At 35.7% G+C, this 16280-nt stretch overlaps 1 protein-coding gene across 1 annotated transcript in view; it reads left to right on the top strand.

Moving 5' to 3' along the window:
* SHCBP1L (SHC binding and spindle associated 1 like) overlaps positions 1 to 15908 on the top strand; it is a 45355-nt gene extending 29447 nt beyond the window's left edge. The window contains exons 6-10 of the mRNA XM_025430037.3: positions 3827 to 3932; positions 12319 to 12472; positions 13673 to 13923; positions 14787 to 14909; positions 15534 to 15908. Coding sequence (XP_025285822.1) covers positions 3827 to 3932; positions 12319 to 12472; positions 13673 to 13923; positions 14787 to 14909; positions 15534 to 15785 — 886 coding nt within the window. The 3' untranslated portion in view covers positions 15786 to 15908. The remainder of the gene's footprint in view (positions 1 to 3826; positions 3933 to 12318; positions 12473 to 13672; positions 13924 to 14786; positions 14910 to 15533) is intronic.
* The last annotated feature ends 372 nt before the right edge of the window (positions 15909 to 16280 follow it).

Below are 16280 nucleotides of genomic sequence, written 5' to 3'. Positions count from 1 at the left end.
GGTATTGGCTATTTTTAAAATTCATATGGAAAGGCAAAACGCCTACAATAGCTAACATAGTACTGAAGAAGAATAAAGTGAGAGTACTCACATTAACCAATTTTAAGAATTATAAAACTATAGTGATCAAGAAAGCATGGTATTGGTGAATAGACACAAAGATCAATGGGACAGAATAAAAGTCCATGAATAGATCTACACAAATATAGTTGACTGGACTTTGGCAAAGGAGCAAAGAAAATTCAGTGGAAAAAGTATTATTTTTAAGAAATGGTGCTACAGAGTAATTGAACATTCATATGCAAAAAGATGAACCGTGAAAGAAAAAAATGAGAAATTGGGCTTTGTTAAAAATAAAAACTTATGTTCTGTGAAAGACACTGTTAAGGGACGCCTGGGTGGCTCAGTGGTTGAGCATCTGCCTTTGGCTCAGGGTATGATCCCAGGGTCCTGGGATGAGGTCTCACATCAGGCTCCCTACAGGGATCCTGCTTCTCCCTCTGCTTGTGTCTGCCTCTCTCTCTGTGTGTCTCATGAGTAAATAATAAAATCTTAAAGAAAAAGGAAAGAAAGAAAGAAAGAAAGAAAGAAAGAAAGAAAGAAAGAAAGAAAGAAAGACACTGTTAAGAGAATTAAAGACAAGCCAAAAATTTGAGGAAAATTTTTGTAAAACACATATCTCATAAAAGACTTGTATGTAAGAGATGCAAAGATTTCTTAAAATCATTCTGAGTAACAAACAGCCCAGTTAAAAATGGACAAACACTTCTTTTTAAGATTTTTTTTTTTAATTTACTCATGAGAGGCACAGAGAGAGAGAGAGAGGCAAAGACACAGGAAGAGGGAGAAGCAGGCCCCATGTAGGGAGCTGGATGTGGGACTCTATCCCGGGTCTCCAGGATCAGGCCCTGGGCTGAAGGTGGCACTAAACCGCTGAGCCACCGAGGCTGCCCCAAAATGGATAAACATTCTGAACAAACATCTCACCAGAGAAGATATACAGATGGTTAAAAAGTCTATAAAAAGATGCTCAACATCACTGTCATTAGGTAATTGCAAATTGAAGGAATGAGATATCATTACTTATCTATTAGAATGGTTAAAATCCAAAAACAAAACAAAAGCAGAAATAAACAAACAACCCCCCCCCCCCCCCGACAATACCAATTGTTGGCAGGGGTGTGGAAAAACAAGAACTTTCATTTATTCTTGATTGGAATGCAAACCAGTGCAGCTTCTTTGGAAGATAGTTTGGCGGTTTCTCAAAAGCTAAATGTAGTCTGAGCATATGAATCAGTAGTAGTGCTCCTAGTTGGCATTTACTCACCTAAGTTGAAAATTTACATCCACATAAAAACCTACACAGAAATAAAAAAAAAGAGGGCAGCCCGGGTGGCTCAGCGGTTTAGCGCCGCCTGCAGCCCAGGGCGTGATCCTGGAGATCCCGGGTCCATTCCCGTGGCAGGCTCCCTGCATGGAGCCTGCTTCTCCCTCTGCCTGTGTCTCTGCCTCTGTGTGTGTGTGTGTGTGTGTGTGTGTGTGTGTGTGTGTCTCATGAATAAATAAATAAAATTAAAAAATATATATTACTAAGGAATATTCCAAGCAATTATATGCCAGAAAATTAGATCACCAGATCAAATGGACAAAATTCCTGAAAAGAAACTGACTGAAGCCAAAACAGAAAACCTGAGTGAACCTATAGCAAGTAAGGGGATTGAATTAGCAAATTAAAAACTATCCACAAAGAAAAGCCAGAGACCAGATGTCTTCACTGAATTCTACCAAACATTTAAAGGATTAACATCATTTCTTTAACTTCAAAAAAATCAAAGGAAATGCTTACCCAATTCATTCAGTAAGGCCACTATCGTTACCCTCATACTGAAACCACAAAGACATCACAAGAAAAGAAAACTACAGAATAATGTCCCTTATGAATATAGATGCAAAAATTTTCAATTATATACTACAAACCTGAGTCTAGCAGCATATTAAAAGGATCAGACACTATGACTAAGTGGGATTTATCCCAGGGTTGTAAGGTTGGTTTAATGAAAATGAGTCAATATAATACACCATATTAATAAATAAAAGACAAAAGCCACACCTCAATAGACAGAAAAAGAATTTGGCAAAATTCAATGCTTTCATGATAAAAATTTTCAAAACTGTTGGAATAGAAGGTATATTTCTCAGCCTGTTTAAAGCCATCTATGGAAAACCTTTAACTAAATCCTACTTAGTGAAGGAAAGGGTGTTTCCCCGCTAAGATCAGGAAGAGGATAAAGATGTCCATTGTTACCACTTCTACTCAAATTGTACTAGAGATTCCAGCTGGAGCAACAGGTAAGTAAAAGAAAAGCCATCTGGAGGGAAAAGAAGAAGTAATAAAATTGTCTCTGCAGAGGAGAGGATTTTGTTGTATACAGAAAATTCAGTAAAGGAATACTGCTCAGCAATATAAACAAAATGCTGATACACAAAATACCATGATGGATCTCAAAATAGACTGAATTAAAAAAGCTAGACACAAAAGAGTACCTCATATTATTTCACTTTAAAGTTTCATTTTAAAAATCCAAGAAAGGGAAATCTATGACAAAAAGATCAGTGGTTGCATGGGAATAGTTTTGGAGGACTGACTGCAAAGATGCATGAAGGAACCTATCAATGTAATGGGAATGTTCTATATCTTGATCATTGTGATTGAGTAAAATGGGTATACACATTTGTAAAACCTTCTGGAATGGTTTACTTAAAATGAATGTTATGTAAATTATACCTTAATAAATTTGATTTAAAAAAACACTGATATATACTTTTGATTTTAAAACTAGGATTGCTTGATAAACTGTATTTCCTGAATTTAGGATGCTGTACTCTTTGAGCAGCTACTGATAAAGTATATGGTGAAGAAATGTGTGAGTAGTTCTCTTTCTCAAGATCATAACCACTTGCTTAAATAGGTATAAAAAATGCTGAATGGGTTTACTTTTGAAATGTTCAGTGGAACTTTTGAAGCTGAAAAACATTGGTATTAAAGCTGCATCCCATTAGCATCAAGAAATAAAGTGCTACAGAGAACCCAAATGACACCTAAGGAGATTATTAGTAAAGCTACATCAGTTGGTAAAGGAATCCCTTTCAGCTGATAATAATGATAAAAATTATACTCAAACTTTCTTTCTTTTGTTGACACATGATTAAGAGATAGGAAACAGGGATTGTAAGGAAGAGCAGAAAGAACAGAAAGAGTGGAATTAATTAGAAGTTCTCAACAGCAAACAATAATAATAAAAAAAAAAACACAAGTCAGAGAGAAGCTAGAATTGTTCTGTTGGGAGGCCACAGCCAACATATCTATGGATACCGTATCCTTTGAAACAAAACACTATTAGTTGAACACAGTATCTAAAATTGGGCATGTCCCTAAACATTTTTATGCCTCAGTATCATAGGCATAACCCACCTTTGCTTTGTTGTGAGTTCACAATGCAATGGACTATAAAAGCACAATTAAGAAAATTTCCTACTGTATTTGAACAGTTGATGTGACAGGTATTGGTTGTAATGGTTATGTATATAGATTTTCAGGTACAAACAATGAAAATGAAAATATTTTAGAGTTTAAGGATTTAAACACGTAGTCATCTAAAAGATTTTAATCATTTCATTGCTCTCAAGTTGCTCATTGCTCTCAAAGAGCTTAAAATTAGTGAAACCTACTTCTCAAAGATGTTTGGTGCCAAGTTTTATTTTCTAAGTAAGTATAGTTTGCGTCTTTTTCAGTTACCTTAATCGTAATCAATGTTTTCAACTCTAGAGTTCATGGACCTTTCTTTCCAAGAATTCTGAGGCGCAGGAAGGGAAAAAGAGACTTTGGAAAGACTATAACACATATTGTGGCAAAAGTCATGACTACTGACATGGTAAGAAATACACTTTATCTCTATTTGTTCATTTAAGTTGCAGTTGTTTATAATAAAAAAGGAAGCTCTTTGAGGGCAGGGTTCTTGTCTGATATTAATGTCTTATTTCTCCTATTACATCCACTTCAGTGATTAACATAGAATAGATACTAAATAAATAAATGTCAACAACTATTTATTGAGTACAAACCTTGTTGCTAGGTACTATGCTAGTAGTATGGGAAGGATAGGAAACAAATATGAGAAAGACTGCATTTGAGGGAGATATAATTTTGAACCAGGTCCACAGTCTTGCTGCTTCATAGATTTGAGAAGTTTGAATTATGGTGGAGATATGGACATGGAAATAGGCAGTTACAACACAGAATGATAAAAGTATGACAGGAATATGTACATAATGCACACAGGACAGGTATATAAGTCAGAATGAGGAATTATGGTAATGCTAGCAGGAAGAAATAACTCAGCAGAAACCTGAAAGATGAGAACATAAACCAGCCCAAGAGGGAAAAATGTTTTAAGTCAAAAAGTAAATATTTCCATCTCACTTGATGGCTCATTAGTATTTCACAGCTGTCTCCTTGAAACATTCTTTTCTGTTGTCTTCTATTACTGTACTTTTCCTGATTTTCATTCTCTGTAATTTTTTTTCTCCTTCTGTCTTCTAAATGCTTGGTACTTTTTTTCTTTACACTATATTGCCCTTAAGTGATTGATCTGATCTGATCTCTTCCCATTACTTGATTATATATACTGATAATCTAAAATGTGTATCCACAGCCCAGATTTTTGTTCTTTTTTTTAAAGATTTTATTTATTTGAGAGAGAGAGAGAGAGCATGAGCGGGTGGTGGGATGGAGGTGGGGCGGAGGGAGAGGGGTAGGGAGAAGCAGACTCCCCGCTGAGCAGGGATTCCCTAGACAGGGCTCCATCCCAGGACCTTGGGATCATGACCTGAGCTGAAGGGAGATGCTTAACTGAGCCACCAAGGCGCACCTAGATTTTTGTTCTTAGCCCCAAACTTTCATGTCCCGCTGCCTATTGGTCATCACCACTTAATTATCTCACAAGTACATCCTCTTCATGCTAGTAGTGTATTACATTCTTTTTTGTTGTTGTTGTTAAGGTACCCCTGAATTCCTAGAATAAATCCCACTTGATCAGAGTATGTAACTATTTTAGTATGCTGTTGAGTTTGTTTGCTAGAATTTGTATTGTTCAATACCTCTATTTCTTTATTGAGCTACTGTCTAGATGTTCTAGTTATTACCGAAAGAGGAGTGCAGAAATCTCCAACTAATTGCTGTTGAATTGTTTCTCCCTTTAATTCTGTTTGCTTCATATATGTTGAGGCCTCATTGTTTGGTGCATTTATGTTTGTTATATATTTTTGATAAATTTTTTTGTCAATAAATAATGTCCCTTTTAGTCTCTGGTAACAGTTGTTAAGTTAAAATAAGTTAAAATAAGTCTGTTTTGCTTAATATTAGTAAAGTCACCATAGTTTTGTTGTTGTTGTTGTTTATTGTTTGTATGGAATATATTTTTCTATTCTGTCAGTACTAACCTGTTTGCATCTTGGGTTCCAAAGTAGATTCCCTTGTAGAAATCATATAGTTGGATCATATTTCTTTATCCGTTCTATCACTCTCTGTCTTTTAATGATAATCCATTTACATTTGAAGTGACTACTGATATGGAAGATATAATACTGATATAAATACTATGCTCTTATATAGCTTCATTTCCCCCACTGCTATTGTCATAAATTACATCTTTATACATCATCTGTTCATTAACATGTATTTATGTTTATTATTTAATGCATTGCTTTTTTAAATCACTAGGAGGGACACCTGGGTGGCTCAGTGGTTGAGCATCTACCTTTGGCCCAGGGTGTGATCCTGGCGTTCTGGCATCAAGTCCCACATCGGGCTCCCTGCGAGGAGCCTGCTTCTCCCTCTGCCTATGTCTCCACCTTCTCTCTGTCTCTCTCATGAATAAATACAATCTTTAAAATAAAGTAAAATAATCTAGGAAACAAAAAGAGGAGTTATAAGCCAAGATTACAATATTTCTTTTTTTTTTTTTTTTTTTATGATAGTCATCAGAGAGAGAGAGAGGCAGAGACACAGGCAGAGGGAGAAGCAGGCTCCATGCACCGGGAGCCCGATGTGGGACTTGATCCCGGGTCTCCAGGATCGCGCCCTGGGCCAAAGGCAGGCGCTAAACCGCTGCGCCACCCAGGGATCCCCAAGATTACAATATTTCTGGCTTCGTATTTACCAATGTAATTACCTTTACTGGAGTTATTTCTTCGTATGATTCTGAGTTACTATCTAATGTCCTTTTCCTTCAGTCTGAGGAACTCCTTTTAATGTATCTTATAGAGAATATCCAGTCTTTTTTTTATCTGGCAATGTCTTAATTATTTTTCATTTTTGAAGGATAGTTTTGCTAGATATAAAATTCCTGATTGATAATACCTACATCCCCTTAAACATGCCATCCCACTGCTTTCTGACTTCCATGGCTTCTGTTGAGAAATCAGCCATTAATCTTACTGCCAATTGTTTGAATATACTGAACTGCTTCTTTCTCACTGCTTTCAAGATTCTTTCTTTGTTTTGACTTTGAACAGTTTGATTATATGTGGTTTGGTTCTCTTTGTGTTTATCTTACTTGATGCGGGTTAAGCTTCTTGGATGTGTGGATTAACATCTTCCAACAAATTTGGAATGTTTCAGCTATTATTGCTTCAAATATCCTTTTTGTTCCTTGCTCTCTTCTCCTTCTAGGACTCCTATAATACATGTTTGTATTCTTGATGGTATGCCACTGGTCCCTTCAACATTGTTCATTTTTCTTTATGCTCTTCAGACTGGATATTTTATTTGTCCCATCTTCAAGTTTGTTGATTCTTTCTTCTCCCACTCAAACCTGATATCTAATCTCTCTAGTGAGAGGTTTATTTCAGCTATTGTAATTTTCAACAATAGAATATCTATTTGGTTCCTTTTTGTGATTTTTATTTCTTTATTGATAGTCTCAATTTGTTCTTTCCTTGTCCTTTTGGTTTCTGTAGTTCTTTGTCCATGGCTTCTTTTATCTCTTTGAGGATATTTAAGACAGTTGATTTAAAGCTTTTGTCTGATAAATCCAAAGGCTTGTCTGGGCTTCCTCAGAGATGGTTTCTGTCAATTTTTTTTTTCCTGTAAATGGGCCACAGTTTCCTGTTTCCTTGAATGTCTGGTAATTTTTTGTTGTTAACTGGTTATTTTCAATATTATAATCTAATAACTTTGGAAAGTAGAGTCTACCCTATACCCAGGGTTTGCTGTATTAGTTGCTGAGGACTGCAGTTGTACATTGGGTTAGCAAATTTTCCAAACTATTTTTGCAAAAGCTGTATTTCTTTTTGTGTGTGGCTACTGAAGTTCCATTATGTAATCTCAGCAGGTAGCCAGTGACCTGACAAATTTCCATAAACACCTATAGCTAGAAAACAAAAACAAAAATCTCTGTTTTTCAGATTAGCTTTGAGCTGAGGCACTCCTTCAACATTAAGCCAGGCTCCTACAACTGTGCCTTGGCTCTCACCTCTTGCTTGCATAGGGCCCAATTATCAGTGGGAAGCAAAGCCTAGAGTCCTTTCAGATCTCTTCCAAGCATGCATCCAGCCCTGGGCCTGTGCATTTCACTCTAGATGTCCTAGTTTATGAGGTAGCCCTTATTCTTCCAAGAATCTTCCTTCTAACCCTGCTCCATCGTGGACTCTTTCTCTGTCCCAGATAGCTATGTGTATTGTATGTCTTTAAATGCTTTCATGAAGTGATACCTATACTGCCACTAAATTCTGAGGGAGGTGTGAGAAAAAGTCACCTTTGTCAGCCCTTCCTGTGAGATACTAACAGGTCAAAATGTACAACCACATTTTTTTCTTTTTCCTGAAAGAGAGCAAAGGAGGGGCAGAAGGAAAGGGAGAGAGAATTCTTTTTTTTTTTCCTTCAAGATTTTATTTATTTATTCATGAGAGACACACAGAGAGAGGCAGAGACATAGGCAGAGGGAAAGGCAGGCTACTTGCAGGGATCCCAATATGGGATTCGATCCCAGGATTCTGGGATCACGCCCTAAGCTGAAGGCAGATGCTCAACCACTGAGCCACCCAGGCATCCTGGAAGAGAGAGAATCTTAAGCTCCACTGTGGAGCTTGGTGTGGGGCTCAATCTCACCACCCTGAGATCATGATCTGAGCCAAAATTCAGAGTCGGATGCTTAACTGGCTGAGCCACCCAAGGGCCCCTCACAACCACACTTTTTTTTTAAAGAATAAGGTTCATGGGGTGCCTGGGTGGCTCAGTGGTTGAGCACCTGCCTTTGGCCCAGGGCCTGATCCCAGGGTTCCCGGATTGAGTCCCACATCGGGTTCCCTGTGGGAAGCCTGCTTCTTCATCTGCCTGTGTCTCTGCCTCTCTCTCTGTCTCTCATGAATAAATAAAATCTTAAAAAAAAAAAGAATAAGGTTCATATTGCCACCACCCCATGCCTGCTCCAGCACCAGCAAGCCACAGAAACATGGGCTGTTCTTTCCACAGCTTCTGCCAAGCTGGGGAATAGGAGATGGTAGGTAGGTAGGCAAAAACAACACTTTTTTTTTTTTAACCAAATTTTAACAACTTCTTCATTAAGCACTTCCTTGGTTGCTGTGTTTAATTAGGTTTCAGAGTTCCAAAAATCTTGATTATGGAGTGCCAGGGTGGCTCAGTCAGTTAAGCCATCTGCCTTTGGTTAGGTCATGATCCCAGGGTCCTGGGACCAAGCCCTGCATCAGGCTCTATGCTCAGCCTGTTTTACCCTCTCCCTCTGCCTGCTGCTTTGCCTACTTATGTTCTCTCTGTCAAATAAATAAAATCTATTTTTAAAAAAATGCTGATTCTGTCATTTTTTCCAACTTACTATTTGCTTCAGTGGAAGAACCAATTTTTGGAGCTCTTTACTCCACCATTTTCCATGAATGACATCACCTCTCTTTTGTATCATTCTCTCTTCTATTTCCTTCTTAAATGCATTGAGATGTATTCAGTTGTTTTAAATAACAAAACAATGTATCCTAAATACCATACCTCTATCTCTTCTTTTGCACAGCAAAACCTCTTGAGATATTTATCTGTACTTGTCTCTTATTTCTTCCCATTCATACCTCTACTCACAGTGATCTTATTTCTGCCTCCAGAATACCAGTGAAAATGCTCTTGTAGCCAATGTGGGATCAAACTATGGCTAAATGCAGCAAGCACAACACAAGGATTACCACCATCTCCTTTAATCTTTCAGCATCTGACATTATCAACTACTTCTTCCTTTCATGACATCTTGGTCTCCTGATTTTCTCACTACCTCTCTGGTTACTCCTCAGCTTTGAGTTTGTGGGTTTTTTTTTTTTTTAAGATTTTATTTATTCACTCATGAGAGACACACAGAGAGAGTGAGAGAGGCAGAGACACAGGCAGAGGGAGAAGCAGGCTCCATGCAGGGAGCCCAATGTGGGACTCGATCCCAGATCTCCAGGACCACACTCTGGGCTGAAGGTGGCGCTAAACCACTGACTCATCCAGGGATCCCTGAGATATTCTTTTATTTCTATTCTATACGTGTTCTTCAGCTTTTTCTCCTAGAGTGCTATCTTTCCTTTTTTATATAATCTTATAGCTAATCTTATCCGTTCCTATTTTATATGTAAACAACTCCAAGATCTTTATGCCTCGTCAAACCTCAGTCCCATATTCTAAGATTGTATTTATTTGACAGTGAGAGCAAGTGAGCACAAGCTGGGGGAATGGCAGAGGGAGAGTTCCGAAAAGCAGGCTCCTTACTGAGCAGGAAGACCAACATGGGGCTGATTCTAGGACCCTGGGATGAGCCAAAGGCAGATGCTTAACCAACTGAACCACCCAGGCACCCTCAGTCCTATATTCTAGACTCTAATGTGCAGTCTACTAGATACTTTTACATAGAGACTCCACCAGTATTTTAAAATAAATGGCACCAAAACTAAACTCATGCTCCCCATCAAACTCCTCTATTGGGTTTCCTATTCTCATGAATAAGAAAAATGAGATGGATTCTAGAGTTCTTCCAAATTATTTATTTACAGAGGGTAATTCTGGTAACCTCCGCCACCAAAGTGTTTAGAATACACACATGAATGAATATAGGGGTTTGCTGATTTAATAAGGATTGAGTTTCAAATATATCTGGGAAAAAATGTTCATTCTTGGTTATAAAGGGAATTTAAATGAGGCAGTGAGGATTTTTGCCTATTAAGGTGGTAAACATTTTAAAAATTTATTATTTTTTAATAATAAATTTATATTTTATTGGTGTTCAATTTGTCAACATACAGAATAATACCCAGTGCTCATCCCGTCAAGTGCCCACCTCAGTGCCCGCCACCCAGTCACCCCTACCCCCCGCCCTCCTCCCCTTCCATCACCCCCTAGTTCGTTTCCCAGAGTTAGTAGTCTTCTATGTTCTGTCTCCCTTTCTGATATTTCCCACTTATTTTTTCTCTTTTCCCCTTTATTCCCTTTCACTATTATTTATATTCCCCAAATGAATGAGACCATATAATGTTTGTCCTTCTCCAATTGACTTACTTCACTCAGCATAATACCCTCCAGTTCCATCCATGTCGAAGCAAATTGTGGGTATTTGTCATTTCTAATGGCTGAGTAATATTCCATTGTATACATAAACCACATCTTCTTTATCCATTCATCTTTCGATGGACACCAAAAGATACCCCACACTGATGAGTTTGCAGCAAAATGAGTTCTCAAGCCCAATTTTAATTGGTTAAAATTTTCTGGAGGGCAACTTAGCAATATGTATCCAAGAAACTTAGTCTTTTATACTTTTGACACAGTAATTCCCCATCTAGTAATTTATCCTAAAGAAATAACTAGATATATGCATAAGGATTTATTTGGTGTAGTATTTTCATATTGAAAAACTGTAAAGCATCTAAAGAGTAACGCAATCAATTATATTATGATATGTCCATATAATACATTTTATGTAATCATTAAAAATTAGGCTTTGAAAAATATTTAAAGACATGGGAAAATATGATGTAATGAAGAGTCAGGGTTCAGGGGTACCTCATGGTGCAGTTGATTAAGCATCTGACTTGGTTTCAGCTTAGGTCATGATCTCAGGGTTGTGAGATCTAGCCCCACATTGGGTTCTGCACTCGGTACGGCGTCTACTTAAGATTCTCTCTCCCTCCCTCTAAAATAAACTTTTTTTTTTTTTAAAGTCAGGATTCAAAGGCATGTTCATGTATGGTATGATATGTTGGTATTACAACAAAGATATGCATGGGAAAAAGACTAAAAGGAAATATCTATATAAATACATATTTAGGTCCAGATTTCCACTTTTGTTATCTTTTCATTTTTTTGTTTTTCTTATAACCATTTTTATAAGAAAAAGGATATATGAATGATAATGCCATTTGTATTTGAACAAAATAGTAGATATTTTCTCAGGATATATTTTTAGTTTTCAAATTTAATTTGAAAGTTCCTCACTCTTCCTAATAAAGAAGTTCTTCTCCCCCCCCCCTTTTTAAAGATTTTATTTATTTATTTATTCATGAGAGACAGAGAGAGAGAGAGAGAGGCAGAGACATACCCAGGCAGAGGGAGAAGCAGGCTCTCCACAAGGAGCCCGATGTGGGACTCCATCCCAGATCTTGGTATCACACCCTGAGCCAAAGGCAGGAGCTCAACCACTGAGCCACCCAGGCATACCTCTCTCTTCTTTTCTATTCTCAGTGCAGACTCTTGGTATCTTTTTAGTTATACAATATTTAATATATAAAGTTGTATTGATTTACTAAAATTATAGGATTAGCTCGAGTTAAAGAAAATAAAGTAGTAGACTGGAAAGAGACCTGGTGTCATAAAGATCTGGATCTAAAAATTTGCTTAAGCACTCACCAATTCTATGTCCTTGGGCAAATCATTTCATCTCACTGAGTTTCAGTGTCCTTCACCTGATAAAGAACTATTGTGAGGCTTGGGAGGTAATATGCTAAGTTCAAATTCTGCCTTCTGGCACACAGTCTTTAAAATTAAAAATTTTTAGTGTCTGTAAAATTATTAGTGATTGTAAAGAAAATCCCATATCACCATTTCCTTAGTTGATGGACTGAAGATATTTGGAACATTTAATGAACACAAATACATGCAGTATTTACAGTGTATTACAGTGTAATACACAAGGTAATTCTTTGAGAAAAGCACATTACTGATAACTGATTAAAATGACCTGTTTCAGTTTAATTCATTGTTAAAAATGTACTATTTCTTCTTTTCAGGTAAAGGACTTATCTTCAGACACACTTCTCCAACAGCATGATGATTTAGATTTGGCTTTGGATAGTTGTTATAGTGGAGATACAGTAGTTATTTTTCCAGGAGAATATCAAGCTGTAAATCTTGCTTTACTGACTGATGACATCATTATAAAGGGTTAGCAGGGCATTCTTTGCAATCTTTTTATAGCAATGTATACGGGAAAAAATGTGCATTAGAAACATGATTTACCTAACACAAAAATCTCTACGTACCTTTTATTTTTTTTATTTTTTTTCCTACATACCTTTTAAATTAAGATTTTCTCACCTGTTCATGAATACTATCTGTACAGGTGACCTTATTTGGACATAATGTACCAGAGTGAATCAATGAGATTACTACTTCCCCATGATAATGTAGCAGTATAAGCAGATTCTAAAAAGATCAAAACCAGAAAAAAAAAAAGCAAAAACCCTATTGGTAACATTTTTAATTTGCTCCATCTATATTTTTATCCAAACTACTTTTTCTATCTCTATTGCACTTATCACTGTAGTAAGAAAACCCAAATGTAAGGCTATATTAAAATGTATTCAAACATTTTCTCAGGTCAATTCACACGCAAATTTGCTAAAATAGAAGAGTTTACTAAATTTCTTTTAGGTTCTGAACCTCTTTAGTAATTTTAATCCTGCCTTTTGACATTGCAGTTAGGATATTCCCACTGTCAGGCCAAAAGAAAAGAACCAGGTAACTTAGGCTTTTTTGCCCATCAATTCAAAAATTGAGCAAAAATTCACTATATCTTGATAACTAACCAGTAGTATTTGCTGAACTGCATAGGTAATAAGGACTATCCTTGTCATTTTCAAATTTCATAGCTTTCTGGAAGATTCAATCCTTATTTTTAGGTTGATTTTATATTTAGATGATTGCTTTGGCTACTCTAGATCAAAATTGTGGATATGATTAATCTTGTAACCTCTAATTCACAAGTCTCTGACAATCTTTTTTGTTATGGTAATTTACTATGATTTTGAAATCAGGTTATGGTTAAAACAATTTTTATATCTTAGACATTTTGTAAATGACTGCTGATTATGTAATAGGAAATTGAGAAAAATATATTATGGAATGAGTATGTTGAATAAATACATAGGTACATTTGTATTGACAATAAGCCCAGATTCTTCCATCATGGCATCAAAATATGGACAAAAGATTAAAGTATCTAATTAGTTAACAAGTAGATAATTACATATATTACTTATTAAAAATATGTGAAAAGGACAATTAGTAATAGCAAGTACTATTGCATGACTGAAGGACTTTAAACTTTGGGATTACTGATTTGTTTTTGTCTCTGTGAATCAGGAGTTGGAAAGAGAGAGGAAATTATGATTACTTCTGAACCGTCTCATGACAGTTTTGTGGTGTCTAAAGCTGATAATGTGAAGCTAATGCATCTATCTTTGATACAACAAGGGACAGTTGATGGTATTGTGGTAGTGGAGTCTGGTCACATGACTCTCGAAAACTGTATATTAAAATGTGAAGGAACAGGAGTGTGTGTTCTTACAGGGGCTGCTTTGACAATTACAGACAGTGAAATAACTGGTGCCCAGGTATTTCATTTTATAAAAACAGCTTTACACGATAGTAGATAACTATGAGTGATCTTAATGTGCAAAGGACAACAATTACTTTATCTTTGTATGGAGTTACAATCAAGCTTAGAATCTGGTAAAGGACAAGTACAGAGCATCATAGCACATGTAGGAAAAATGAACTAAGTCCAAAGTAAAGAATCATTAGCTTTAAGTGTGATTTTTTTATAATCTAGGAATTGGCAGCTACAAAACAGATCATGAGTCAGTTAACTTGTTAACAGATTAGTTAAAAATAAAAGAGTTCAAGTCTTCAGATAAGAATCACAGAGCATTAAAAGATTAGAAAATTGAGGGATGCCTGGGTGGCTCTGTGGTCAAGCATTTGCCTTTGGCTCAGATCATGATCCTGGGGTCCTGGGATCAAGTCCCAGTATCAGGCTCCCTGTGGGGAATGGAAAGATTAAAGAATGAAAATAATAGTATCCTTTTATAGAATGAATTTCCACCAAATTGAGGAAGTAGATGTTAGCAGCATTAAGGGATTTAGAATACATATAAATACATTTTTATAACTATTTGAAAGAATTGCTTAAGGAGATTTTTGGCCCCCTTCTGGAGATTTCACTTGGGTGGGAGAGCAACGTGACTCAATGAAACTATGTGACCTAACACTCCTTCTAGGCCCAATGATCTTCTAACACAGATAATACTAGTTTTCAACATTTTTAAACATTATAATAAATCATTACCTAATTATATTTTTGTGTAACTTAGTGTTTTGTGAGTACTAATATAGAATTACAATGTTTGTATCTAAAGAAAATTTTGGAGAGGTACATGTGTGTTTTGAGATTGTTTTATTTGCTTTTAATTTACAGGGTGCTGGTGTTGAACTGTATCCTGGGAGCATAGCTGTTTTAGAAAGGAATGAAATTCATCATTGTAATAACCTCAGAACCAGTGACAATTCAAAAAGCACCTTAGGTGGAGTTAATATGAAGGTATTCTCATATACAGTTGTTATATATACAGTTGTTATAAGAATTAGAATTATCACAAAAATACTAAAGTATTATTTCTAGACAAAGTTTAGTTTAAATGTTATCATTGATTTGGAAAATAGTAAAGATAATTAAAATATGGTTTAAATGATGGCTGCTATAAAACAAGTTTAACCTTCTAATTTAATAGTTTCAACTTAAATTCTTAGTGAATAGTTTTGCTTTTATAAAAATGTTTTCGATTTTTCATTGGGTGGATCTGTATATTATGTTTTGGGAAGTAAGGCAAATAAAAAAATAATGAATATATTAAGAAATATTTGTCTTACTCTCAAAGATTATAAGCTAGCCAGTTAAAATAACCAATTATAATAGCAATAATTTTTAAGTGAAGTGCCTTCCAATTCCTTTCTACTTCTGTAAGTTCTACCTTTCTAGATTCCTCTCTAGACTTAATGTAGTTAATGAAGTTTTTCCCTAGAACTGTAGGTTACATATAATTATTTGAAATTACTTTTGAGATGCAGTTGTTTTAAAGAAATGTGTAAAACCAAGAATTCTAGAGTTCATATCTTATTTTTATAGAAATTACTGAAAAACTAATTTCCTTGAATAATTTAACAGGTTCTTCCAGCACCAAAATTGAAGATGACTAATAATCATATTTACAACAACAATGGCTATGGTGTAAGCATTCTTCAACCAACTGAACAATTTTTTATCGTAGCAGAAGAAGCCCTCAACAAAGGGGCAGCTTCAGGGGATAAAAAAGAGGACAGTATGCTCTCCAGGGTAATGCAGAATCTGAACCTAGAGATGAACAACAATAAGATAGAAGCAAACTTGAAGGGGGATATCAGAATAATCACAAGTTAAAGCATCTGGATTTATGTTATGTTTTATATTTCAGATATTTGTTTAGTAAATAATTCTCATATCCCACAGAAATGGTAGCTTTAATTAAATTCAAACCCTATTAAAACTATTAAGCATTCTAAAGCTTTCATTGGATGATTCATTTTAACTTTTTAATATAAGTTTTGAGATATAATTCACACACTATAAAATTCACCCTTTTAAAGTATATAGTTTAACAGTATTTACTGTTTTTAGTTATATAGACCCCACCATCATCACTATTTAATTCCAAAACAAATGTGGTTTTATTTTTTTTTCAAATGTGGTTTTAAACATTGTTTTTGATACTCAGTCCAGTAAGCAGCATTAGGTGTTCTATGCAGATAATAGGAAAAAATTAAATTTATAGCCAATTCCTGATTCATTCCCGTTTATCTGTGCTAGGAACTGGAATTAGGTAAGAAAGCACTGTAGCACTCACTGTATTTATATAGAATTAGGTTCAACTGTAGG

This window comes from Canis lupus, chromosome 7 (genome assembly GCF_003254725.2).
Source record: "Canis lupus dingo isolate Sandy chromosome 7, ASM325472v2, whole genome shotgun sequence".
In the NCBI taxonomy this organism is placed as follows: Eukaryota; Metazoa; Chordata; class Mammalia; order Carnivora; family Canidae; genus Canis; species Canis lupus.
The sequence above is the reverse complement of the archived record's forward strand: the minus strand, read 5'-3'. Positions and strand labels throughout refer to the sequence as shown.